At 39.6% G+C, this 27,625-nt stretch overlaps 1 protein-coding gene across 1 annotated transcript in view; it reads left to right on the top strand.

Annotated features, from left to right (window-relative positions):
• Positions 1-3,708: 3,708 nt before the first annotated feature.
• LOC124272396 (collagen alpha-1(I) chain-like) overlaps positions 3,709-27,625 on the top strand; it is a 116,746-nt gene continuing 92,829 nt past the window's right edge. The window contains 2 exon segments of the mRNA XM_046707563.1: positions 3,709-4,124; positions 4,212-4,285. Of these exon segments, the coding sequence (XP_046563519.1) occupies positions 4,114-4,124; positions 4,212-4,285 (85 nt within the window). The 5' untranslated portion in view covers positions 3,709-4,113.

Genomic DNA, 27,625 nt, shown 5'->3' with positions numbered 1-27,625 from the left:
ATCGTCAGTATCTTGACGGCATGTCCACAATCCGGCATGTGTCCGGTGTTTGTCTGTCGACAACGTTAAGTAGGCTGGTACTACTAACCACTCATGTGATGCACCAACCTCACCTGTGTCCACGGGCACCTACGAACCGAACGGGCACCGTTCGTAACGTTACGGCAGTAGTAAGTACACGTAAGTGTAAATAGAAAACTAAAGAGTTACGACAGTCATAGCGCTGCGAGCGTTTGTAGATCGGCCATATTACGACAGTCGTAAATATACGTAAGCGTATATAGAAAACTAAAGAGTTACGACAGTCATAACGCTGCGAGCGTTTTGTAGATCGGCCATATTACGACAGTCGTAAGTATACGTAAGCGTATATGGAAAACTAAAGAGTTACGACAGTCATAGCGCTGCGAGCGTTTTGTAGATCGGCAATATTACGACAGTCGTAAGTATACGTAAGCGTATATAGAAAACTAAAGAGTTACGACAGTCATAACGCTGCGAGCATTTTGCAGATCGGACAAATTTGCTAAATGGTCGTAGCGCTACGACTTTCATAAATTGTTAGTGGTTGTTAAAAGACGCCCGTAGATACGATATGTTTGTAAAACAGAATTCGAATCAGAAGTCGAGCGTCCTTATAACGAGGGGGAGGGGTTACAGAGGACATGCGGGTCATTTGAAGTTATACAGGTATACTGATTCCGTCCGGAAGATAGTGACAAGGGGGCCCAGACCATAACACCACCACGGACCATAAATAATAATGCCTGTATTACTTATTATAAGGTGTATAACATAAAGGCTAGGTTTACGTGAGAACGGGGGAAGTACTATGGGTACGGGGAGTGTCATGCGTTCAGTAGGTCTCCGATGACACTTAATTAACATATTCTCGATACATATAGTATTGGACAACGGGAGCACCTAGCACCGGCCATTCGGGTACTTTTGAAGGGTGGGATAGGTTTTAGATGAAAAAAAGAGACCATTAAAAAATAAAAAGTACTGGGAAACAAGACAAAAAAGAAAACACAGCTACAAACGGATACACAGACAGACAGGGAGACGCACGCGCACGCACGCACGGACATGAATGCTTAATTTGATGGTGGAGAATAAATCCATATAAAAATTACCATACACTTTTTGCGCTGGGTTTGTAAAATAATCACACTAATTACGTTTATCTGACGTGAAATTATACCTCCACCTTGCTGGGCGTTTATAGCACAGATATAGATAGACGCCGACAGTTGACGCCGGGTTTGTTTGTTCCAATAATAAAGGTAGCTCGTGTTTTTACCTGATGTAATTATTATATAATCCTGTATCAAAACCAGGGAAAGGGGAACATTGGTTTTCAATGTTTTAAGGCGCCGTCATGCAGTTAACACTGTTCCAACAGTGATCCATTGATTGATGGTTGGTTCGTCCTCACGATGATCTAAGGGGCGGTGGGGTAGTCTAGTGATTAATGCGTTCGTTCGTCACGCCGACGAATTGGGTTCGTTTCCTCACATGGGGGCAGTGTGTGAAGCCCGTTTATGGTGTTCCCCGCTGTGATATTGTACCCGTCCTCATTAGTTGAACCCATGAAGATCCGGGTTAGAATTGATCTTCAGTAACCCATGCTTGTCGTAAGAGGCGACTATCGGGATCGGATGGTCAGGCTCGCTGACATCGGTTTCCCATTGCCCAGATCGATGCTCATGCTGTTGATCACTGGATTGTCTGGTCCAGACTCGATTATTTACAGACCGCCGCCATATAGCTTGAATATTGCCGAGTGCGGCGTAAAACTAAACTCACCCACTCACTCATTAGTTGATCAACGGTTGTCTTCAATCATTCAGAGGAAGTTGGGTAGTCTACTGGTTACAGCGTTCGTTTGTCACTCCGAAATCTCGGGTTCGAGTCCTCACATGTGGGAAGCCCACTTCCGTTTTTCCCTACAGTGAGCTGCTTGCGGCGTAAACCAACACTCACTTACTCGTTTTTGTACGGTTTCATAAAACGGCGTAAAACAACACTCATTCAAATTCAGACGAGGCTCTGTGATATTAACCTTCCTCACTGTAAATGAAAGTGTGAACAAATACGCCCGTCACCCATGCAAGTTAAATTGTGAAACATCCAAGACTATCTGACTGATAGTATAAGTACACTCATCAGTCAATCACTGTAATATATAAATGTTCACACAAAAAACTATATAGTAACGCTAAGTATTAACTCACTCACTCACTATATAAATTCACCGGCGCCAAACTCGTCCCCCGTCTCAGACCTACGCTGACCCAGTCAGTTCGCATTCTGTCGGAAGTACAACAAGCATGGATATTTTAATCGACTCCAGCATGGAAAGCTATTGTGTTTTGATGTCCATATGTAGGGGGTTGTAAGAATTTCCTGAGGGGAGCGGGCCGGTGACTCGAGATGTGGGATCGATGACGGGGGAACCAGCTAGGTGACGTCTATGTCAATGTCAGCAGGGGGCATCAGCTTAGGATACCTCCACCCCTACACTCACGCCCACCCCACACTCACGCCTACCCCCATCGACACATGCAAGATACATAGAGCTTGGTAACGACAATGCCAGAGGGTGGTTCGTGCATTCAGGCAGCCCTGACAACAAGGCTACCTCCAGCCTCCCCCTCCTCTCCCCCCAAACGACTACAACAATCACAAAAGAAAAGAAAAAAGACAAAAAGTATCCTTCCTTTACTCCTACACACCATCCACACACATCACACAGTTGGTAAACATTCTATACATTTTGTTCTCTGAAATGAGGATCAGTCCATGCATCTGATTTCTTTCAACACATTTTTTACTGGCAGGACGTTTAGCACGTGTATATAGCTCACAAATATATTTTGTGTGTAAAACCTGAGAGAATTGTTCTCATACCTCAAATAACGCCAGCGAAATCAGTTGCGTTCAAACTAGGCTCCGTCTACTGACCAATGTAAGAATGAAGAGGTGCTTGCACGTTGGGCAGTGGGAAAACGATAACGGTAAACAAAATCTTGAATAAAATGGGTCTAAGTTTGGCCAATTTTCAAACTGATTTATGTTTATAAAACATAAAATTTATAATTCATATTAACCTGGTGGTTAGAATTGCTCATATTATACAGAGACAATGACCAAGGTTCGCGTGTGGTCGTATTACAACGCCTACAGCCCTAGCAAGACTGGAAGAGTGGAGCATACCTTCCCCTTTCATATTCATTAAAGGATGAGAGTAATATACTGGTGCACGTACTAAAATAACTTCCAGGTCAATCACAGCCTGGGAATTTACACAATCCATGAATTATTCTGTTTTCACAATGAAGCTATATCGCAAGCCTTTAGGTGCTAAAGGAAATTTCCACTTTTTATTGAAAGCGTAAAATCAGCATGTCAAACGAAACATACACTATTGGTATTTGCTATTGGGTGTACAATGTCGGGAGTACGTGCCTCTAGGCTGATTTCATTCGTCTACCTGCTAGCTATTAGTTCAGTTTAATAAGCTAAACTCGGAAACCAGGGCAAGTCGCCCCGACACCCGCGCTGCAAAATTGGATAATAAACTTACTGCGCTTTAAGATATGTGCTGTTTACACTGATTAATTTATAGAACAAGGTACAGAGCGGTTTGCACTAGAGAGCTGCGTTACTTCACAAGTTGATCTCAGCACGATCAAATTGAGACATGTTCTAGCGGTTCTTCAAACGTCGTCTCTAAACGTCAAATCATCCCGACTCACGTGCAGACCGGGGAGAACTAGGTAGAGCGGTGCTGAAGCAGTCACGACAGTCCGTGAATGTTCGACTATAAGACGAGTCGAGTCTAAGGCAGTAGCAGACACTTCTATGAATGATCCTGGGGTAGCCGACTGCCGAACAGCTAACTGTTTATTTTAGGCTTACGTCAGACGGCGTGACCCGCCACCCCCATGAGGTCAGCTAGTCGACTCGTCCAAGCAATCGCTTTCACACGTGCTGATTGCAGTCGGTGAGGTTCGGAGGGAGAAGGGGTGTTGCAGAGAGCAAGGGATATACCTATATGCGGAAACGTCAAGGCGTTTGCATGTGCGCGTTTCCTTCAAACCCGGCAAAATGCTTCTAAGGTATTTTGGAATCATTCGTGGATATTTAACCAACTTTTCGTGTGGATTATATCGTGAAAAGTGCACTAAAAGTCTCTTTCTTTCCAGGGCTATTTTTTGGAGTGTGATGTGGATGGGGTTAGTACCATTGTCTCTCGGTCAAGGCGACAATGTTTTCTCAGGTAAGTTTAATGTTTATTTGAACCCATCTATACATGCCCAATGCCCCTTTCGTGTCTGTATACAGACAGACGAATCTAGGACAGTCGTTGCTCGGTTGACAGACGACACATGTATACTAACTACTGTCCCCTCCCTCGCTGTAACGCACTGTCACAGGTGGAGGTAGTTAGTGTTTAAGATGGTGAATTATATGACTGTGGCTGAAAAACTACCTTATAGATAAACGCTGTCTGTAAATAAGGGTTGCCCCACTTATGGGTGATATACGTATTCATGGAGGTAGTGTTGCAGACGACAGTGTTACGTCTGCTATTTGACTGCCTGTCAAGTCAGTCACCTTACCCCAGTGCCACAACATCTCGAGGGGTTAATCGCAGTTTAAACACTTTAGATCTGTACTTCGTGGTTAGATTTCGAAGAAAGTTTAAGTATTTCTGATGATTTCATACGCCCCGGTAAATGTTACAAACCTCCCCAGAGCAGCGTTACTTGCTAACAACTTCGTTTTGACAGCAAGGAAATTCACTGGGCAAGCAGACAGGCTTATGCCTACTGCTGTTAGACGAGAGAATCGCTCATGTGTATATGGCCGTTCCCTTCAACAATACAGTTTAATTCATTGCGGAATGTTCCTTCAGTACACCGGGCTATGGTCCAAAGATCTTTATTAATAACATTCACGTCTTCAGAATATCTGAAACTATTTGACCAGGAATCGGGGAACACATGAATAAACACAATCTCCTCCAGTTTAAAGGTATTTGTTCATTTGTGACTGAGTGATATCATGGAAAACTACTTGACATGATCACACAGCAGTGTCTTGTAGTAGTTCTGGTAAAGATACAAAGAAGCTATAATAATATATATTAAACTATACATGCAACAGTGGGTATGCTTGATACAATAACCTGTAAATACCGTAACAAAAAGTCATTTGTAAATTCCAAGTTATTTATTTCATGGCAGACATGTCAGTTTTTCCTTAAGGACAACACAAAAAGATTGCACTCAAAACAAGGAGTTGTCAAAGCAACTTTTTGTGAATTGTTGAGTCAACAGTTTCATGTCCTTGTCAAAGGGTGACTTTTAGCCGATTGAACTTGGCCTATTCTGACAATTTTAGAACCTGTCTTAGAACCCTGTTTGGTGGGTGAAACTATTTTGTTATTTCACTCCTGTAAGAAGTGTTCACAGTGTTGACGAAAGTGTCAGAACATTGTACAAAGAAATACTTATGAAATCTAAGCCTGAAGTAGACATTTCCATGTGTGCTTGGAACTGGTTTCCTCATAAGCGTCCTGTTTATTAGAATAATATTTTGGAAATACAAATAGTTTTAATTCAAGATAGGTTTGATGATAGAGAACAATCTATTACATTTTTAATCTTTTGCCTCTTTTGGGGAATTTAGTGAGTCAGGAGGGATTTATTTCGTAAGGATTCCATAGATCCTGGGTAGTACATTTCGTATCTCTCACACGATAACCCATATGTTAAAAAGTGAGACACTATTTGGCTATTGCCAGGGGTACCAGGAGACCTTTTTTTACTGAGGAGGAGAAGAATAATGTATGTTCAGCAATTTCTGTGACTGTTCTAGTATAACAGGTTTAGAAGAAACTTCAAGAAAGTATAGGTACCACAGCCAGTGTGAGAGATTACCCATATGAACCTGGTATATATATTATCAAACATGCCTGTTTATTGAAAGGTAGAGTTTTTAGGTAATGCAGACAATGTGAAAGAAATCCATATTAAACTGTGGTATATATATTCTAATACACCATTCTGACAAGCCTGTTAATTGAAAGGTAGAGTTTTTAGGTAATTCAGACAGTGGTGAAAATTTATCCACATGAAACTGGTGTATATATTCTCATACCCCATATCGACATGCCTGTTAACTTAATGGGAGAGTTTTTAGGTAATACAGACAGTTATGAAAATTTATCCACATGAAACTGGTGTATATATTCTCATACACCATATCGACATGCCTGTTAACTTAATGGGAGAATTTTTAGGTAATACAGACAGTTATGAAAATTTATCCACATGAAACTGGTGTATATATTCTCGTACACCACATCAAAATGCCTGTTGACTGAAAAGCAACAAAGTTTGTAGACATAATGCTTTTAGTGCAGTGGCCCTTGTCTACTTAAGGACAGACTGTGACAGGTAGTTTTTGTCTGCCTACCTGTGGCCTACATTTTTCAGTTAACAGCTAAGTCTGAGTGCTATGCAGTATCTACCCATGCTGTGCATACTGTTTATTTAACCGTCTGGGGTAAAGGGGGGGAGCGCAGATGCTACCTGCTGCGCCAGCGGCTTACGCTGCACTCGGTGTTGCATTGTCGGGCTACTGCTTTCAGGCCTCGATGTAACAAACTAGCTCAGCTTATTACTGCAGGATTCATATGATGTTACCAGCTATATGGGTTTGTGGACTGTGGTTAGCCTTGTGGTTAAAGCGTTTGCCTATCATGTCAAAGCTTTTGTTTGATTCCACACAGGGGTAATTAACATCTCTGAAGCCAATTCTTGTGTCCCTAACCCTGATATTGGTAGGCTGTTTCAAAAGTTTCATTGAAACCCAAATGACTCACCATCTTGCTTGTCATATGATCATACTAAAATGAGAAAAGTATATGTTTGAACTGAAGTCAGCTGTCATGGGCTTGTCATAACCCAAATGTTCAAAGATCACCTTTTTGAGTGTTATGAAATTTAAGATAATAAGGCAAGGTTTCCTGGACTCCCTGGGGCAGTTGGGTAGGCGAGTGGTTAAAGCGTTTGCTCGTCCTGCCAAAGACCCAGGTTCGATTCCCCACATGGGTACAATGTGTGAAGCCCATTTCTGGTGTCCCCCACCATGATATTGTTGGAATATTGCTAAAATCAGCGTAAAACCATGCTCACTCACTCATTCCTGGACTGCGTTAATTTTGAATGATGTCTGGTTACTTTAGTTTATGTGTGTAACTGATGCTTTGAATTGCTCATGCTATAACCCACTGGTTTGCTCTGTCTAATTGTAAGTTTCTGCAGCAGTTATTACTGATTGCGTTACATAGGATTTTCAACTGTTTAAGTTTTGGCAAGTGGCTTTAGATTTGGTTTTCAGTATATTTCTATAGATTGGTTGGTCTCCTTACTGGTCGGGGTGTTTCATGGGGGACTCTCTGTCTGGACTTGATTCTCAAGATAGGAACAATGTCTGGTCTAGTGTTCGCTGTCACCATGATGTCTCATAAGTGTACAAACCGACCTCTGACTTATTTAAGTTCACCATAAACTTAAGAACATCTTGATCCATTATCATACCCCTCCTTATACAGTTCGTTCAACCTTCACCTTGTGCCACCCCAACTCCCAATCCTAGTCCTCTGACCTTGCATACCCTGTTATCATTGTTTCACTCTTTTAGCTTACTCGGCATTTTGTTTAAAAAAAGCTGAAGTTCTTGATGTTGAAAGGGGCGGTGGGGTAGCCTAGTGGTTAAAGCGTTGGCTCGTCACGCTAAAGACCCGTGTTCGATTCCCCACATGGGTACAATATGTGAAACCCATTTCTGGTGTCCCCCGCCGTGATATTGCTGTGATATTGCTGGAATATTGCTAAAAGCGGCGTAAAACCATACTCACTCACTCACTTGATGTTGAAAACCCCACTGTTCTTTTCTTGTCATTTACATCTATAGTGAGTGAGTAGTTTTATGCCACTTTTAGCAATATTCCAGCTATATCATGGTGGGGGTAGTCCAGAAATGGGCTTCACACAATGTACAAGTGGGGAATTGAACCCAAGTCTTTGGCATGATAAGTGAACACTTTAACCACTAGGCTACCCCACCACCTTGTATATAGAAACTGACGTTAATGTTTTCTATAACAGCAGTATCTCAGTCCATGAAAGATACCCCTAACACTGTCAGTGGTCTACAGTAACCATAAAACAGTGAATATCAGAGTCTGTGTAAGTCATATATAAGGCCTTTAACAGTGATATATTTGGTTCCGGTTACGTGACAGACCTTATTTAAGTTGCTGACTGACATTCTTCTCAGTACCTCTCACTTTTACGACCAAAGGAGAGCACAGATGAAACTATGTATCAAAAACCATTTAGTTCTCCAGAAAAAGCGTTGTTTAAAACAAATTACCAACCCTGTTTTAAACTTAAGTGAGATCGGAAACACATGATAAAAAGTTGTGATATGGTATAGGTGAGAAATACCACCTCTCTCGAGCACCATGTGAAATTGTCTGACCTCTGCATATCTCAGTAAGCGGTGACATTTTATTTAATACACCCATCAACTGTTACTGGTGCCATCATTGGATGTAAATTGACTAAAATGTATGGAAATTTGAATTCGAGTATGCTAAGTATGTGGTAAAATCTGGTACATCTCCATGCAGTCAGCTGACTAAATTGTCAGTTTCATGCTTGGCTGGTTTTAAACATGCTGAGGAAGGACCGAGGTTTAATATTACCTAGTTTGAATCGTGGGTTTGTCAGAGAGTCCTGTAGGCTGCCCCATCGCTCATGGGAGGAAAGCATTATGTAGCATGGAACCATCAGTGGAGTGAATGTTTCAAAGTTTCCGAATATGTTTTTGTAAGAGATAATTCCCTATCTTTCGATACTAATGTTGGTGTTTTCATGGCAGAGTTAATTTGATTCTCACTAAGCTGGTGGTTTTTGTGTCTGTTGTGAGACCATCCAACCAGCTCAATACCACACTAAGGCCTTTGTCTGGCCTTCGAATAGGATCTCCATAAATTAAGGCCTTTCTATAGACATGATCACTTTATGTGTTATGTTAGGGCCAATGTGAAATTGTTCATTTACATCATGAATATCATGAAGAAGCAGATTTAGTGCATGAATTTTGAGTCATGGTGTGTCCCATCTGTTTATCTGTTACTTCCATGCCGACAAATGCCTCCATAAATTGTAAGTGCAGTTGTGTGAAGAGCAGAAAATATTATAATTTCTGATTGGACTCTTCCAGCTTTAGTACACATGAGAGGTGATGTGCTTGAAGATGTGTATGTGATAGTACACTGTGAAGATAAGATGATCAACTTTATTCTAGGGATAGCAATATTTTCTGCACTGAGCTATGAGAGGGTGAGCCTTACGCCTCCGAACATCTCCACGCAGAACAGCCAAGTGTGCTCTTACATAGGGTCATGCACAACACTCATGCACATGTAGAACATGTGCAAATACTGCTAAATGGACAGTTTAGGCCTAAATGAAGGTTCAAGTTAGGGGGAATCCTAGAATCCTTACTCTGATTATAATTTAGTCTGTTGATTTGTTCATTGTAAGTTTTTACACTAGGGATATGACAAGGTCCTCTTATACTTTGTCATCTGTTCATGTTTAATTTTGAAAAATGTGGTAAATTATGAAAAATATCTCAAGAATTTTATTGATTTCCCATGCACATCCGTCCTTGGAAATTGGAGTTTTTATTTATGATTTATGCGAATTCTCCGTCAGTTTATCTTTACAAACTTATGTTTTATCAAAGACTGGCTATAGAACTCACAGAACCTCAACTATATATGAACAAGTCATTCTTATGGTATGACTTTACTGATTTTCTACTGACATGAGTGAGTGAGTGAGTTTAGTTTTACGCAGCACTCAGCAATATTCCAGCTATATGGCGGCAGTCTGTAAATAATCGAGTCTGAACCAGACAATCCAGTGATGAACAGCATGAGCATCGATCTGTTGAATTGGGAACTGATGACATGTGTCAACCAAGTCAGCCAGCCTGACCACCCGATCCCGTTAGTCGCTTCTACGACAAGCTTGGGTTACTGAAGATCAATATTCTAACTCGGACCTTCACGGGTTCTACTGACATGAAGTTTTGTATCTGAATATTTTTTTATTCTATTTGAAATTATATGTGCTTATGGGTTAAGTTATATCTTGGTTATAAGGATTAATGCCTGTGTGATTAATGCATTAATATTTCAATAGCAGTGTAATAATTAATTTATTCTATGTGTAGAAGCATCATTACATTCCCTCTCCAAATTGTTGAAAACAGAGATCCGGGTTTCAATTCAAGCAGTGGTATGTATTTACACCATTCAAAGTGCTACCTAATTTCCAGTCATGTTAAACATAAGTACCCCTTCCCCTGTGTTCCCCCCTTCCTTCTCTTAAAGGCCAATATTGCTTGGTATCAGCTGGGGTCAAACGCTGGTATAAAAAGCCCAGAGGCTAGGCCTGGCTGTAGACAAGGTCCAGGCAGGCATTTCATTGTGTGTAAGTACGGATTTACCTGGCAGACGACAAGGCGGCCGGTCCCCCATCTTAACTTCCTCACGATGTGCACAATTAAGTGGACAGGCTCAAATGCCTTTACCCATTACAAATGATAAAAGTCTTCTCAGTTGATCCGGAATCTTTAATGGGTTGATTTAGGCAGATCTAGACAGCCTGGACTCCTTTTCGGGGAATGTATTTTTTTGGTATCCCTAAGTATTTTTACATGGATGTTTTCTGTGGAAACTGTTTGCACATGCTGTACATGCAGGTTGGTATGTGAGGCCACCCTTTTAGGTATTTGGAGCATGGTGCGTAGCTTGGTGCAGAATATTGCTATATCTACAAAGTTGATTAGGTTTTCTATAAATTGTACCATCGTAAACACATTGTATGACATCTAATGTATACAGTATCTGGAAATTATGTAATTAAGAGTCCAGTCAGAAATTATATTTATTCCTTTTTTTCAGAACTGTTAATTTACGGAGATATTTCTTGAACTATATGGATAATCTGATGGATCATACCATGAGACAAAATTCATTATCAAGAGCTTCTAATTATGTTGCTTACATTTACTTTCTACTGTTACCCTGAATATATACTACACAAAGACAGAGAAGAACTCCCAATTCTTTCCTATATTATAGTTTCTCTATCTGAACTAGCACATTAAACATATCAATTTGTCATATATATGGAATTAGACTCTCATATATATGGAATTAAAATATAATCAATCATTTTTCATCAACTTTATAGGACTTTTGTGCCAGACAGCCTAACAGCTGCTCCATTTAAAGAGTTACTTTAAAAAAAACCTCAGATGGCGAAAAATACTGCTAACGAATAGCGACTGTGTTGGGAGCAAGTTCAGGCAGGTTTTAAAGGAAAGTTGGTGTACGTCAGGAATTCTTCCAAGCCCCAGTATGTTTTCATTGCCTGACCCTGTTGAAGTTCTGGGGTAAAGAGATGGGCGTAACAACAGGGTATACCGCTTCCAACTCCAGTGGAAGAAAACTTTTTTTCACACAAATATTCTTCAAGTATTTATATAGTATTGCACTTAAAACGGAGAAAAGGATAGTAGTAGAGAAGTTACAGGAGATATGTTTGTAACCACACAGAATGTACATTTGTGGTGAATTCCTTGTTAACTACACCAGCTCTGTGGTAAGACAGACACAAATAGTTGAGAAGAGTTAAAGCCAGGAAAGCTGGTAAATGTAAAACAATAAGTGTTAAAGTATTTAAAAATGGCTGTGAAAATCTTTAAAGTTTTATTTTCAAAAGGCTATTTATGGCTGTTGAAAACATCTTTCTTCCCTTTAGTGGACCCACCCATAGAAAGTTCTGAATTCTGTATTTACTTAAGTTGCATGTGGTGATTATAGTGCTTATATGTGTTTTAAAAAGTGCTTATTTATTTAAGGGATTTGTGGTAGACTTTTTAGTAGTGTGATAAAGGTAGATTGTTGTATATGAGCGAGATGTTAATCTGCCCATGCATTTTACATCAGAAATGGGTCTGGAAAAGCTATTCAACTGGTAAAAATTTACTTGAAAGAAATTATTTTACACTTTGAAACTTTTTTTATTGATAAGATATCAGCGTTGATATTTTTCTTTTGTTAATGTGTGATAAAAGTGCATATGAACTTTAAGATGCTCAGCAAGAAAACTAAGTAGCAACATAAACAATAGGTTGTGTTGTTAATGCTTAGAAGCTTGACAAGCACTGGATGTTATTGGGTTTGTTTATTGGGCTATAAACATGATGAATTGTTATTACACATTGAATAAATGGGAAAAGATATTGTATAGCTGAACATTGTTTCACAACGTGGTAAAACTTGTATCCACAAACTACCAGATTGTTGTTACTATTAAGATGTATGAGATTGTTGAACAATAGTAGAACATTTTAACTTAACTGATAGAGGTCTGTCAAATAACTGATTTTGAAATTGGCACCAACCCAAAGATATGAACCACAACCATCAGTAATGAAGGATTAGAATTTTGACATTTGTGTGATGAAAACAGATAAGTATGTTTTATTGGTATCAGAAATCACCAAAAATGTCAACTGTCTTTGGGACATTTTGTTTTATTTTTATTAGTATGCATATATAACACTGCCTCTCCCAAATCCATCTGTTCTATGGCTAGTTGTATTTATTCTGGATATCAGGAGAGTGGTCTGGCTATCTGCGTGATGATCATCTGTTGTGGTTAGACTGACAGCTTAGTTTGCCCAATTATCCTGACTGACCAAACAGATTGACCACAGGGAGCCCACATGGTTCTGTTTCCTGGGGTCTGGATGGGGCCACATGCATTCCTCCTATGGGTCAGTGAACAATGGAACGGCATAAAGACAACAAAAAGATAATTTACTGATACCTAAATTTCAAGATAAAAGGCTGAAATGTTGATTTGAATTCTTCTACCCACCTTTGACCTGATGCAGTATTTTTGAGGCTATTGATCTTTTTGATCTTTGCTTTATTCAGAGAATATCCCAGCTTATTGTAATTTTAGGTGTTATGAATGTAAGTCTTAATGTAGCTGTTCTAATCTTCTTGCACCAAGAATGGAATATTTGCATTTCATACTTGTAGGACTTAAAAAGAATCAGGATGACAAATTAGGTGTATGTATTAATAGATTTATTAAGAATATGAAATTATGAAATCAGCATTCAGTAAAACATAAATTATGTTATAATAGATTTAATAGAATGACAAATATATGAAATATTATTCAGCTCTTCTAACAGTCACCAAACCTCCTGTACAGACTGTCATTTGGATTAATGTGTCTCTTGTGAGGGGTGAGGTTTTGATTGGCTGCAAGTGACCAGCTCTCATTCATCATATGTAATAGAAGTCCTGCCTTTACTGAAGAATTCTCAGTAGGTTTTCACAAACATTTTGCATTTCAACCTCTGAAGGTGATGTATGAGCTTGTATTGTTATCAGACATATCCGGTTACCCTCGTATCTCAATCTTGTGTGACTGACCAGCGTTAGCCATATACCATGACTGTAGAATATATGTATTTTCTCAAAAGTATCTAGATGAAAGAAAAAAACCCAACAGGCATAGCCATGTCTATTCAACTATGTCAACATGAGGCAGTTTTAGAGAAGAGAAGTTTATTTTGTAATGAAAGAGTTGATGAACTCTAAGTTGAACCAGTATATAGCTCCAGCAGGTGCTTGCAATCATCAGTGATGTGCAGAGTTATGTCCCTTACGATCTGCCAAGTCATGAGTTTGAGTCCAAGCAACTTTGGGTTTTCTTAACACATAAAGCTGTTGCTATATTGTTCAACCACACATGCGAAAATCAAGCTATTGTTTTTATCTGGTTAACTTAACTCACTGACAGTAAAACAGGAAGATACATGCTACTTAATATAATTAAACAGCACCTGATTCTTTCAATTTATTTCAGGGGCGGTGTGTTAGCCTAGTTGTCAAAGCATTCGCTCATCGCACCGTAGACCCGGGTTCGATTCCCCACATGGGTATAATGTGTGAAGCCCATTTCTGGTGTCACCCGCCATGATATAGGTGGAATATTGCTAAAAGCGGCGTAAAACCATACTCGCTCACTGTTTGGGAGCAGCACATCCACACTTTCAGACAATAAGTATTCTTCATGATTCATAAAGAGCTTGCTGTCTAAACCTATGTAGATATGCCCTTGTTTCTATTCAGCTGTGTAGTGTAGTAATTTGCATACATAATGTTTTTGGTCCAAGAATAACTCTGATGTTTAATCCATGTTGCATCCACCTGTTTTAAAGAGTTGTCATGATAGTGAGATTGTTTTAAAATAAACCATTCCTTATTTTCCCCATTCCTGCTGTGGCTCCATTGTTAGAGTAAATACTTTAGAATCCATGATTATTTTCACAGCGGAAACTCACAGAACATTCTTTTCTCCTTTGTTTGAAAATATGGGTTAGGTAAATAGTATGGAAACCTGGGCACTATTTCTCAAATGGAACATGAAAGAAAATTCCCTGAACGCCAGGTCCTGAGATGTTCCTGTGGACGGACAGAGTAGGAAGGAAACATGCTTTTAACAGAACCAATGTAAATACATTCCCTCAAGAGTTAAATAGTTCAATGTGGTTTTAACTGCTACTAAGAGAAATGTAAAATGAAACTTTTATAAGGTTATCTCTCTAAATATTCAAACCAGATTCCATTTTAAGTTGAAACATGGAAAAAGTCTCAGTTTTCGTACTGGTTCCTCATGTGAGGAGTCAATTGAGTGAGTGAGGTGAGGTTTTATTTTGAATTTAGCATTATCCCAGTACTGTATCATGGTAGAGGACACCAGATAATGGCTTCAGACATGGTACCCATGTAGGGAATTAAACCTGGGTCATTAGCACAAATGAACACTTTAACAACTGGGCTACCCCAATGTCCCCCACACCACACCAGGTTAGGATATGTCACTGGAGATATATTGGAGATTGGGTGGTCACACTTGATGACATGTTTGATTCCAGAGGCAGATTTCTATAAATCCTGAAGGAGGACAATGCATTTCCAAATAAATATACATTCCTCTGGAAGAATTACCGGTACTATTTCCGGAGAGGAACAGTACAAATTCCCTAAGACATGTCCGCAAAGAATGAAGGCAATTCCTTTAGGATGGTACATGCCCCCAAAGAGGGATGGTACATGTCCCTTAAGAAGGATGGTACAAATTCACTAAGGACTCTACATGTCCGCAAAGAAGGATGGTACAAATTCATCAAGGACTGATTATATGTGTCCCCAAAGAAGGATGGCACAATTTCCTTTAGGACGGTACATGTCCCCAAAGGATGGTACATGTCCCTAGAGAAGGACGGTACAAATTTCCCAAGGGGGACTAAGAATTCCCTGCCTGTCCCATCTACTGACCACCCTAGGTATTAATGACAATACATATAGTTTGTACCAGTGAGGACCACACCCAGGTCTCCAAGCTGTTAGAGTTTACAGTGACCCGAGATGAAAAGCATGTGTTGAAGCATGTGTCGGAGCATGTGGGACATATACCAATTAGAGGAAATGGGGATATTTGAATGACATGAGCTGATTTCCCAAAGTAGGCGTGAAGGTACACACGCTATTTACCCTTAGTCTGCAGGAGCTAACAGCTTTTGAAAAGTTTTTACTTCCTCTTGTCAAACTTTAAAGTTTGAACATGTCTAATCGCTTTATCTTTTTGTGTTAGAGTTATTTTAAAATAGGTGGTGATGTAGTTTGAGAAATTAATTATAATAGGTATTACTTGGTGTTTGGCTCGCGGGAATGTTTGTGAAATCTGCACATAAACTTCAGGATCTAATTAAGGATAAGTACAGTGAATTTGACATGCCAGATTGAGCGTTAAATGTCAAGGGAAAGATTGAATGTGGATACTAGTTGTTTACTGGGTGTGCAAGGCAGACATTTTTGTAACTAAACCAAATTGGCACAGCTTTCAAGCCAAAGAGCCTTCTCAAGGGTTTGTTGAAAAAACAGCCTTCATTACAAGGAAACCCCATTGGACTACAGAACACTATGTAAATATTTCAGAACATACTAGACATTATCATCAAGTCTGGATCTGTATTATGTTTTGATGTGAGTTCTGAAGAAGAAAATGAGTAGCCATCTGGGCCCGTTCCACAAAACGATCATGGCGCTAAGGTGATCGTAACTCCCATACTTTAACATAGACTTACGACAGTCGTAGCACTATGATCGCTTTGAGGAAAGGGGCCCTGGTTGGTGTGTTTGCACAAAACCGGATAAGGTTTGAAGTTTCTGGTATATTAGTGTCCAATTTATGGTTGAAATCATAATGGCATACTTGAAAGAAATCTGTTCCCTGCTTGGGTGTGATAACCATCTTGGAGGAAACCAGAAGACACATGGAGCGTTTCTGTTCTCTGAAATTGCTGAAATTGTGCTGTATAATGTCAGCTGTTCTAACACAAGCGTGTGTCTTGTAATTTATTTGTATCACTCCTCTGGTAAACGTGCCCTAAGTGCTACATGTATGAGTATCTTTGTATGCTTGTCTACCAAATTACATCTGTTTCATATTGGAATGATTTTTGCAAGAAATATATCCTGTCTTATTTTATGCTAATAGTGTTACTGCTTGTCACTATTGAAGAATCTGAATAACAAATATTTCATAATGTGCACAAAGTCTTTCCTACTTTGGCAAGTCTAGAGTAATTTCTCCAGAAAAAAGCAATGAAAAGGAGTAAGTTGGGTTTTACACCCCATTTAGCAATATTCCAGCAGTATCATGGCAGGGGACACCAGAAATGGGCTTCACACATTGTATTCATGTAGGGGGCGGTGGGGTAGCCTAGTGGTTAAAGCGTTGACATGGCTCGTCACGCCGAAGACCCGGGTTCGAATCCCCACATGGGTACAATGTGTGAATCCCATTTCTGGTGTCCCCCGCCGTGATGTTGCTGGAATATTGCTAAAAGCGGCGTAAAACCAAACTCAGTCAGTCAGTCAGTATTCATGTAGAAAATTGAACCCGGGTCTTTGTGAGACAATCTAACACATTAACCATTAGGCTACCCCACCGTTCCGATAAGGATATAATTCTGAAATTAATAGGAAAATTACATGAGATCAAGAAAAATCAGGGCTGCTTTGTCATACTGAGTCAAGAGTATGTTTTCATGGAGTGTTTGGGTCATACCGTTGTCATACCGTTGTCATACCGTTGGATAGGTCAATCTTGATTATAGCCTGTGATAATATAAGCAATTTTACAAGCATGGGGCACTGCAGTCCTAAGCTGCCCAAGAATCATTATGGGAAGGTACAGGTTCATTGAAGGTGTATACACAAGAGGTCATTGAGTGTAGTTTGTCCAAAAATGGTCCCCCAACAAACTAGTGAAACACAGTGCTGGTCAATATCGATTCAGTGCCATGGACATAGTGACAAAGGGAAGTCCTGTATATTGGAATGGTCATCTTGGAATACAGCCAGATTTTGTCTCAGCACATGTTCTGTAAACATTGATGCATAGAAAACAGATGCCATGGTTTTAATTACATAGATTAAAAGATAAGATGAATCTGTGGCTCATTTGTCTATCCTAAAGGCAAAAAGGATGATAAATGTAATTTTATCATGTATTTGATTAAAAAATCAGTGAAAATTAAAGTCGGAGCCAAAACATAGAGTGTAATAGGTAGTTATCAGCAGAGAGTTTATGCACCATAATTAACAACACATAGTTATGAGATTAATTAATTGCCCCAAAGTTTCTGAGTATGATGAAAATTCGAAGCATGCATTTCTGCTGTATTGTGGGAAGAGAAACTGTGTGTGTGCGCCAATGTGCTGTGTGTGTTTAGAAACAGCATACTACGTGGACAGCCGTATCCCAAGGGTGTCGTCCATTCTGAATGTAGAATCTACGTTGTCCACGACAAATATTTGTTGTTTCTAGTGTTCGGCAGTGTTGTATTGTATTTACCTTGACTAATGAGATAGGTGTCACATTTTACACCTGTATGACCCACATACTCAAAACGTTCATTCCACACCTTAACACTAATGCTAGAGAAATGAGGTTTACTGGGGAATACAATTGGGAGTTTGCTTAGGAAGGCATTTTAGGTCCCCAGTTTATATAAGGTGATATCATTTGGATGTTCTCTCGCTTTAATATTTGTAATTTTACATTTTGTATGTTGTAGACCTTATGATAAACCTTTTATACTCTTGAATGGAATTGGGGCAGGTGGAGTAGCCGAGTGGTTGTTTAATGTTGACTCTTCATATGTTCGAGGGCAGTGGGGTAGCCTAGTAGTAAAGGTTTTCGCTCGTCACGCCGAAGACACGGGTTCGATTCCCCACATGGGCACCTAATGTGTTAAGCCCATTTCTGGTGTTCCCCGCTGTGGTATTGCTGAAATATTGCTAAAAGCGGCGTAAAACCAAACTCACTCACTCACTCATATGTTCGAGAGCAGTGGGGTAGCCTAGTGGTAAAGGTTTTAAAGCTTCGTCCACGCCCAAGACACGGGTTCGATTCCCCACATGGGCACATAATGTGTGAAGCCCATTTCTGGTGTCCCCCGCTCTGGTATAGCTGGAAGATTGCTAAAAGCGGCGTAAAACTAAACTCACTCATGTTCGATTCCCAAAATGTGGAGCCCTTTTCTGATGACTATGATTTAATTTTTGTTGTGAAATCCTCATCATTTGTCCGATTAATTGCTTGCCTGATAAAAGATAATTACATGAAAGTGATCCCATTAACCACTTAAGGGGTTAAGTTATTTTTCAAAGGTGGAATCAAAGATATTTTTGGGCACTGACTCCTTAAAAGGTGTTACCTACTACAGATTATATTTGTAAATTGTGCAAAAAATACTCAAAGGAAAAACATATTGATACTAAATTCTTGAAATATATTATGTATCAAACATGTGCTTGTATTCTGAAAGGGTTAAGTGGCTCTTGTTAAATGTCGAGTCTGACTTCTTGACCTCTTTAAGTTCAGTCATTCTCATTTCCTTCAATTAAAATGTAATTATTTACAGCGATCAAATAACTCGGTCTGAGTTTTGGAAACAGTTACAGAATTTTGAAATATCCTATAACCATAAGTAGGGTAATCCTGGTAACAAACATGTGGAACAACTGCCCAATTATAGCACCGAGATATGATGGACCTGATCCCCTCGAAACAGAGGTATTCTCTGATACTTTATCAGTCTCTGGGATTAGATGACCCTCTCTATGCACAAACATAATTCACCCCAATGGTACACATGTTCAGGGCCTGTACCATTACAAGATCAAACCTGCAAAGGTGTAAATCATTGTCATGCGTTGAACATTTGAACTAATTTAGGTTAGCAACTTACACCAGGACATGGGACCAACATATTTATCCATTTCATGCAGATTTCTCAGTGGGTCTGATATTAGATATGAAAAATGTCGTCATATATTTTCTGAGGTTCATTTCACCTAATCATTGGAAATAGTGGGAGAAAATCTTATCAGTGAGAAAATGAAATTAGCATCAAATAGGTCATCTGATTTACTAATCCGTTTTGCCTCATTTGAGGCCTCTTTGAAGAAACCTCTTAAATGTTTTTCATCATTATGATTTACTCACATCTATTAACCATTAAGAGACGTAATGTACATTTAAGAGCTAGAGACACGGGGAAGTGACTGATACGATGCGTATACATCTGATAATTAGTTTCATAAAAAGGCAGTCGCGATATATAAGCGGGAATTATGATATATGAGGGAATGTGGGACAGCAATAAGGTCAACATTTCAATCTTGATAATGATTCGAGGCTGTGTGTCATTATATTTTTATGTGAACTGTCTATGAAATATCGGCCGTTATTGGCAGCAACAGGATGCTGAAACAGGCTTCACATATGTTAGGAAACAAACTCGTGTGTGATAAGGGGCTGTGGTGTAGCCTAGTGGTCAAAGCATTTGTTTGGTACGTTGAAGACCTGGGTTCGAATCCCGACATAGTTACATTGTAGCCTATTTTAGATGTCTTCTGCCATGATATTGTGGGAATATTGCTAAAAGTGACATTAAACTATACTCACTCACTCACTCACACACTCCTTCGTGAAAACAAACAATCCTTACGATAGGGCCAACCCACCAACTTCTCTGAAAAGTAACTTATGTCATATTCAGGATTACACTTTCTTAGTAAAGTACAGATTCTACCACTATCTAAATGGAATTGTGTAATTCTCGGAAAAGGATGTCTTAGGAAGGGATATGTTTGTAATGAGTTTGTTGAAATGTTTTGCGAAAGTTCAAGCAATGCCCTCAGCTGATAAGCTTCTGAGCAGTAGTGTTGTGTCATACACATTATCAGATGGGCATAGAAAGTTTCATGATGCAACTGGGCTGTTATCTTACTTCATCAGACCCACGCCCATTGTGACATTGTGTAGGAGGAGAAGGAGGAGGCTGATTGTGGATACATGTATGAGTGCTGTAAAACTAGATCTGTATCACAAAATAGGCAGTGAGAAAGAAGCTGATGCAGATATACCCATGAAATGATAGTTTTCAACAATTATAAACATGGATAAGATGAAACATAGGTTTAGGTTACATTTGCTCAGCCTAGTGTTTAAAGCATTTGCTCGCTTTGATTCCACTGCCATATAGCTGGAATATTGCTGAGTGCAGCGTAAAACTAAACTCACTAACGTTTTGATTCCGAACATGGGCACAATGTGTGAAGCCCATTTTTGGTGTTCCCCACCATGATATTGCTAGATTATTGCTAAAAGCAGCGTAAAGGCTCACTCACTCACTCACTTATTCCATGAAGCAATCTAACAGTTAAAACATTTTGTAAGTCTACTCCAAAGGTCCAGATATCCACATGATTTAATTCATAGACTTGAAATTACCTGGACTGGTTGCCCCGTTGAACTGGGCCAACCGTGGTCCTCAACAATGACTGCAGAATATATATCTATTTAATCAAAGCCAGTCTAGATATATTTCAGCATTAAAAGATTTCTCTGACTGTATGATGATAATGCGGTCAAGGCAAACACAGCCACTCACTGTGGTATTAGATAGGATGTCATTATGTTAAATGGTCTTGAACTGATGTACATTTGTACATGTATTTTCCACTTGACATAGTTTCATCAGATTCACTGAATTTATCACCTGGTGCAGCAGATGCTCTAATTTGAAAGACTGAGGACGGTAGGGTAGCCTAGTAGTTAAGGTGTCTACTTGTCACACAGACTCGGGTTCGATTCCCTATTTCTGGTGTCCCCCGAAGTGATATTGCTGGAATATTGATAAAAGGGGCATAAAACCATACTTACTCACTCACTCACTTGAGAGACTGGCCTGTCAAAGCCAAACTTACTCTGTCTCCAGACCCTACAGAATATATCATAACTGAATCCAACTTAAGTCGAGAATGATTTAGAAAGTCCTGAAATTATGCATTGTTCTGGGCTGTTCGTGTCTAAACAGTGAGTGAGTGAGTTAACATTTAAAGTCACATAAGCAATATTTCATAAACTTTTTCAGTAAGATGACTTTGTTTCTGGGACTAAGCATTGTTCTGGTGTCTATTTGGAGCTTACTTTTAATTTGTTGGTAGATATTTATGTATGAGATATTTCTGGGACAAAATGTTTGTATAATTGGCTGTGTCTAGGAAGGTTTATGTATTATGGGGTCTTTATTGGTTATAGTGTACTTTCCCATGAAGAAAATTAGGTTAGTAAACTGTGTGAACATGATATGGCATGTCTGTGGGATAATTAGTATCAAGACTGAGTTCACTGGCAGTGAAACCTATTCCTGTCTGTTATTTAGCCAATCAGACTATCGCCTATGGTGGTATTCAGTTTCTGATTGGCTGAAAGTTTTGCTTTCCACCAATCAAGATAAGAAGTTGATCTGTCACTGGTTATCAGGCTCAGAGGCAATAACTGCTGGTTCCATGACAGTTGGATGTTTCATTACAAGGTGTGACTGCTGATTAGATGGATCGCTGTCACAGTGATCCCTTTGATCTTGCATCATTATCACAGGTTAGACAGGTGAAACAATGGATGGGATTAAGGTATATTGTTCCGACAGGTGCTGTTAGGTTTGGTGAACTGTTATGATTACCTCAGGAGGTCTGAAGATGTAGAAGGGAGAAGTGTGTATGCATGGTGGTAGTAGGGTAGGGCGGTAGTTGTGGTGGGGTGCGGGAGCCGGGAGGTGGTGAAAGGGAGTGTGGGGGATGGAGAGAAGAGAGGGGGAAATGGAGGTGGGAGTGAGTTTTCATTCATTTACATTTAAAACAGAAATTGAAAAAAATAAATTAACATCGATAAGGAATGTTCATTGGGTTTTATTCAAGAGGTTGTTGAGGTTACGCCATTCAGAAAACCTGCTCTTGACATATCTCTGGCACTTTTTGTGACTTATAATGGTCCCGGCTTGACTTCCTCAACATTAGTCACACACAGTCCTCCTTTTTAACCTATCAAATAACTTAAGTCTTAATCTTGTCTGAACAAAACTTGAGTAAGTGAGCATGGGTTTACACCCTTATGTTTAAGCAATGTTCCAGCAATATCACCTATGAAGGTCCGATTAGAATATTGGCCTTCAGTAACCCATGCTTGTCGTAAGAGGCGACTAACGGAATCAGGTGGTCAGGCTCGCTGACTTGGTTGACACATGTCATCGGTTCCCAATTGCGCAGATCGATGCTCATGTTGTTGATCACTGGATTGTCTGGTTCAGACTCGATTATTTACAGGCCGCTGCCATATAGCTGGAATATTGCTGAGTGCGGTGTAAAACTAAACTCACTCACTCACTCCAGCGATATCACATGGGAATGCTTGAAGCCGATATCTGGTGTCCCCAGCCGTGATATTGCTGGAATATTGCTAAAAGCGGCATAAAACTAAACTCACTAAATAGTAGATTATTGTTGGAATCTTGAGCACTGGTGGAGTCTTTCAAAATCCAGTCTCACTAAAATAGCTTCTGTCTGTACAAACTTGGTGACATTTTAGAACAGTAAAGGCAAGATATTTTATGGATGACAACTTGTGTTGTCTATTATGATTTGACATATCAGTGTGGACACTGACTCCATTGTCAAGCAAGAGTGACATAAAACGTCTTGCCTCGTCTGTCTTGGAACACTTGATTTCCTTCAATCAATGCATAGTATTGACGCCTTATCCGAACTTGTTGGGTTAGAAAAAATACAGCTTATGTCCCAGAGTTTATCTTTCTTGACAAAGAAACATAGATTGAGGGACCAGCAAACAACACCAAATCTGATCTTGCCTTACAAAATGAGTAATTAAATGGAATGTTTTGATATTGTTACACGACACCTCTCAGTGCACGTTTTATGTCCAAAGCAGGCACGGGTTATCCCTTTAATTAATGGAAGTAATGTATACGGCTAAGTAAATGTACAAGTCCAGGGTGGAGACTTGAACCTGATACAAGAATCAGTGAGGGAGCATTTGCTGCGTCAATAACGACATTCCTACACTTAGCCGGAGAGTTCTACTACACTGAGAATTTGGTTAAACCCTTAGGTGCACAGCCAGTACCGACTTCCCCGACACAAAAAAGGGGGTCTTCTGTTTCGCACAGACTGTTGGAGGTTTCAGGAGTTATTTTGATAAGTCCAGAGCGTGACAGATTCATCTTTTCCCTGGAATCTTGCTGTTAAATTCCAGTATCTTTATCTTCATGTTTTTGTTAAGTAGATCTAGTTCAGAACTTATAGTTTAAGAATGGAAGAACAACTGGGTAAGATGTTAATAATTACTCTTACTGTAGCGATGGCAGAGCGAGTCAGTTGGTTGCAAACAATCTCTGCTTGTTCAAATCTTTGAAAGTCCTGGTTTAAAAAAGGAAGAATTATGCTGATAATGGTTGGCAGTTTGATATACCCTACAAACATGAAGATACCACTTGAATAAATAGAACTGACAATACCCTTAGCTCAGGGCCAGGGCTAGATTTTCGAAGCTCTCTTAGCGCTAAGATAGTCGTAAGTTAATGTTATTGTATGGTACTTACAACTATCTTAGCGCTAAGAGAGCTTCAAAAATATGCCCAGGGGCGGTGGGTAGCCTAGTGGTTAAAGTGTTCAGTCGTCATGCCAAACACCCAGGTTCAATTCCCTTTATGGGTACAATTTATGAAGCCCATTTTCTGCCGTGATATAGTTGAAATGTTGGTGACTTTACCTAGTCATAAGAAATTCCTGCTGAAAACCGAGTCTACTGTACAAAGTGTGAATGAACTGCCATCAAATAGTTATGATACAAGGTGTTTGCAAAAAGAAAAAGAATTTGTTGAATGAAGTAATCCATTACATGAGCGTCATGAACATGATAAAGATAGTGTTTTCATGGCTGACATGTGGATGAATAAATGAGTCATTGACAATCTTGGGTGACATTTCACAATGTCTTGTCATGGTTATATTTAGCTCTGTTCTGCAATAAGTGCAGGGTCAGCAGTTTTCGATACAATCATGTAATGATTAGTAATGATATCACGTGCATGATTGTGTGAGTTTGTAAAGCTCAGCAGTTTCGTCCCTCCTGAGCAATGATGAATCATGTCATATTCAGTCTAATGATAGCTAGTCACACAATACTGAGAATCTGACTGGCTAAGTCAGCATGAAAATCTCACACACTTCTCCATGGTTTGTGTAAGCAGAAAGAAAAAGGTCTTCACAAGAAGCTAGGTTAATGATGTCAGTCTAATGGTATGCATGGATCAATTTCAGTAATAAAATATGTGTAATATTTATAAGACGTTAAAAACAGTTGGATTTTTAAGACACCAGTGGATGTTTGGATAGGTTTAATATGATGTTTTTATTTTCATCAAATATTTATAGTCTTCTAGAAAATTACCTGAAGTATTCCTTGAAGATTTGACTTAAGTGTGGATAACAGATAGTAGTAGCACTGATCCATGGGTCGAAATGGCAAAATGGAGATAAAGTGTTTACTGTGAGGAACATGGCTGATCATGTCATTGTGTCCAAATCACTATTCATAAACCATTGCTCATGCTGTCCACCACTAGTTTGCATGCCCCACACTGGATAATAGGATATAGAGATATTGCTGGAATATTGCTGACAAGTAGGGAGGGGGAAGAGATACTGAAGGCTGTTGGTTTAGATTAGAATTGTTATCTGGCGTTATATTTCTGGAATATGGCTAAAAACTGCATAAAATCATACTCACTCCTTCACTCACTCACTCCTTCACTCACTCACCGCTCACTCCATCTCCTTCACTCACTCACTTCATCTCCTTTCACTCACTCCTTCACTCGCTCACTCCATCTCTTTCACTCACTCACTTCATCTCCTTCACTCTCACTCCTTCACTCCTTCACTCACTCCTTCACTTCATCTCATTCACTCACTTCATCTCCTTCACTCCTTCACTCGCTCACTTCATCTCACTCACTCCTTCATCTCCTTCACTTCCTTCACTCATTTCACTCACTTCATCTCATCTCACTCCTTCACTCATTCCTTCACTCGCTCACTTCATCTCACTCACTCACTCACTCACTCACTGCCAGCCTGCATCCTCTGACCCAGCCATGTTCTGGAAGGAGTTATATATGTTTGTTGTTATTATGTCTCCTCCCACTCCCTGTCTGTGAAGTCGGCTCTACACGGAGGCTACACTGACCCAGCCAAGTAAGCACAGTGAAGGAATTCACAAAACAGTCAGTGCATCTGAAGAATGACCCATGTCCATTGTTCTTACACCTACAAGATTTCCGACCCTCATTGACACCCTCCTTTGTCTTACACAGTAACCTACAGCAGGGAGAGGTCAGGGAGCAACTCCTACCTCCTGCTGTAAGTCATGAGCATTATGCATGAAAGTAGCATGAACATTTGATCATTTTTGTTCTGCTTAACCGAGAACAATTGGATAGTTAATGGTTTGTAAACTGATTAAAATCTAGGTCATGCAGTTTGTATAAGTTCTAGTTGAAATTAGGTTTATTTGTGATTATCATCAGGATTTGAAATGGAATAAAAATCGTATCAGAATATTAAGTGCATAGGGCTACTTGTCCAAGCAGCTTGTCATTAACAGAGAGTAGTCCCATGGTTTTGTTCTCTATTGTTCCTTCTGTCAAAGGGACATGGGTGGTCATCATTAGTCCAAGTTAACAACTAGTCTCTGAAATCAACATATTTGCAGTTCATAATAAAATTTTATATATATATATATATATACATGTATATATAATGAAAAGGAGCCCTGAGACTTTCTTCCTTAGTGGAAATCTTGACTTGCAACATATTCTAGACTTGCATGGGCTTTCTTGGAAATATTTGTTACAGGGTCTGTATGACAGCTCTAGGTCATTGTCTAAGGTGCAGAAATTTGCTGTGCAGAGTTGTATCTCTTTGGGACACCGGAATCCATGGTTGAGGTTTGAATTCCAGGTTCCTGAGTGTATATAGAATATTCAGCTTGTAGACATCTGCGACCAGCATCCTTCATTAGTCGAACACGTTGTGTTTGATGTAGAACACTGATGACACTTAAAACACAACTGACTCACTCTCTCTTCCATCCAATACATGCCCTACATGAACAGTAATACTGTTACAATTTTGATAGGGAAGGTATAGGCTATTGAAGAGTAGTCCGTGCTAATGGACTGGTTAAACATCCTGACAGCTGATGTTTAAACCCAAAATAGAGCAATTAAAAATTTTGGGTACTCTGTCTCGGATTCCCAGTTGCACCATAGATGGCGCTGTAACCTTCAAACATGTTAAGTCCACACGCACACAAGTGCAAACACAAAAACTGTTGTCAGTCTCATACCAGGCACTTGTACTCTTCAACCAACCTGGGATGTCCTGGGAATAACAAACTATACGCACCAGGAAAATCTGTCAGTATTTCTATATATTCTATTAAAGTACATTATTCTATTCTGTTAAAATCACCCTTGATTTCCTGTATTGTCTTGGATAAACAAGTAGGAGGAGCTTCTGTTTATTGTTGATAAAGATTTACAGTGTAGACATTCAACCTTAAAGTGAGGTTTTATTTCCTATGTGATAAACTTGTATAGTTCATGGACTGTGCGTGTTCCCATTGGATGCTTATAATTTTGTTTTGCAGTATGTTGCCGACTAGTTGGGTGCAGAGCACGTTGCTCTGTTTACACCATGGTGGTGAATGTAAGATCTTGTACATGTATCCTTAGATCTTGACATATCTACAGAAAGGGGTCTGTGGAAATGTAAAAATAGTTCAAGCTGACAGACATGTTGGGATGTGGTTGAAAAGTAGATTAGGAAAATTGTAACGGATGAATGCTGCTTGTTTGTCATACAAGATACAACTCGAAGGCTTAGGACACTAGATGATTGTGTGACTATGAGTTTTGAGGTATAGTTAAGAAATGA

Source organism: Haliotis rubra, unplaced genomic scaffold (assembly GCF_003918875.1).
Source record: "Haliotis rubra isolate DU_JTF1 unplaced genomic scaffold, ASM391887v1 Scf17, whole genome shotgun sequence".
In the NCBI taxonomy this organism is placed as follows: Eukaryota; Metazoa; Mollusca; class Gastropoda; order Lepetellida; family Haliotidae; genus Haliotis; species Haliotis rubra.
Note: the sequence above shows the minus strand (reverse complement) of the source record. Positions and strands in the feature narration are given on the sequence as shown.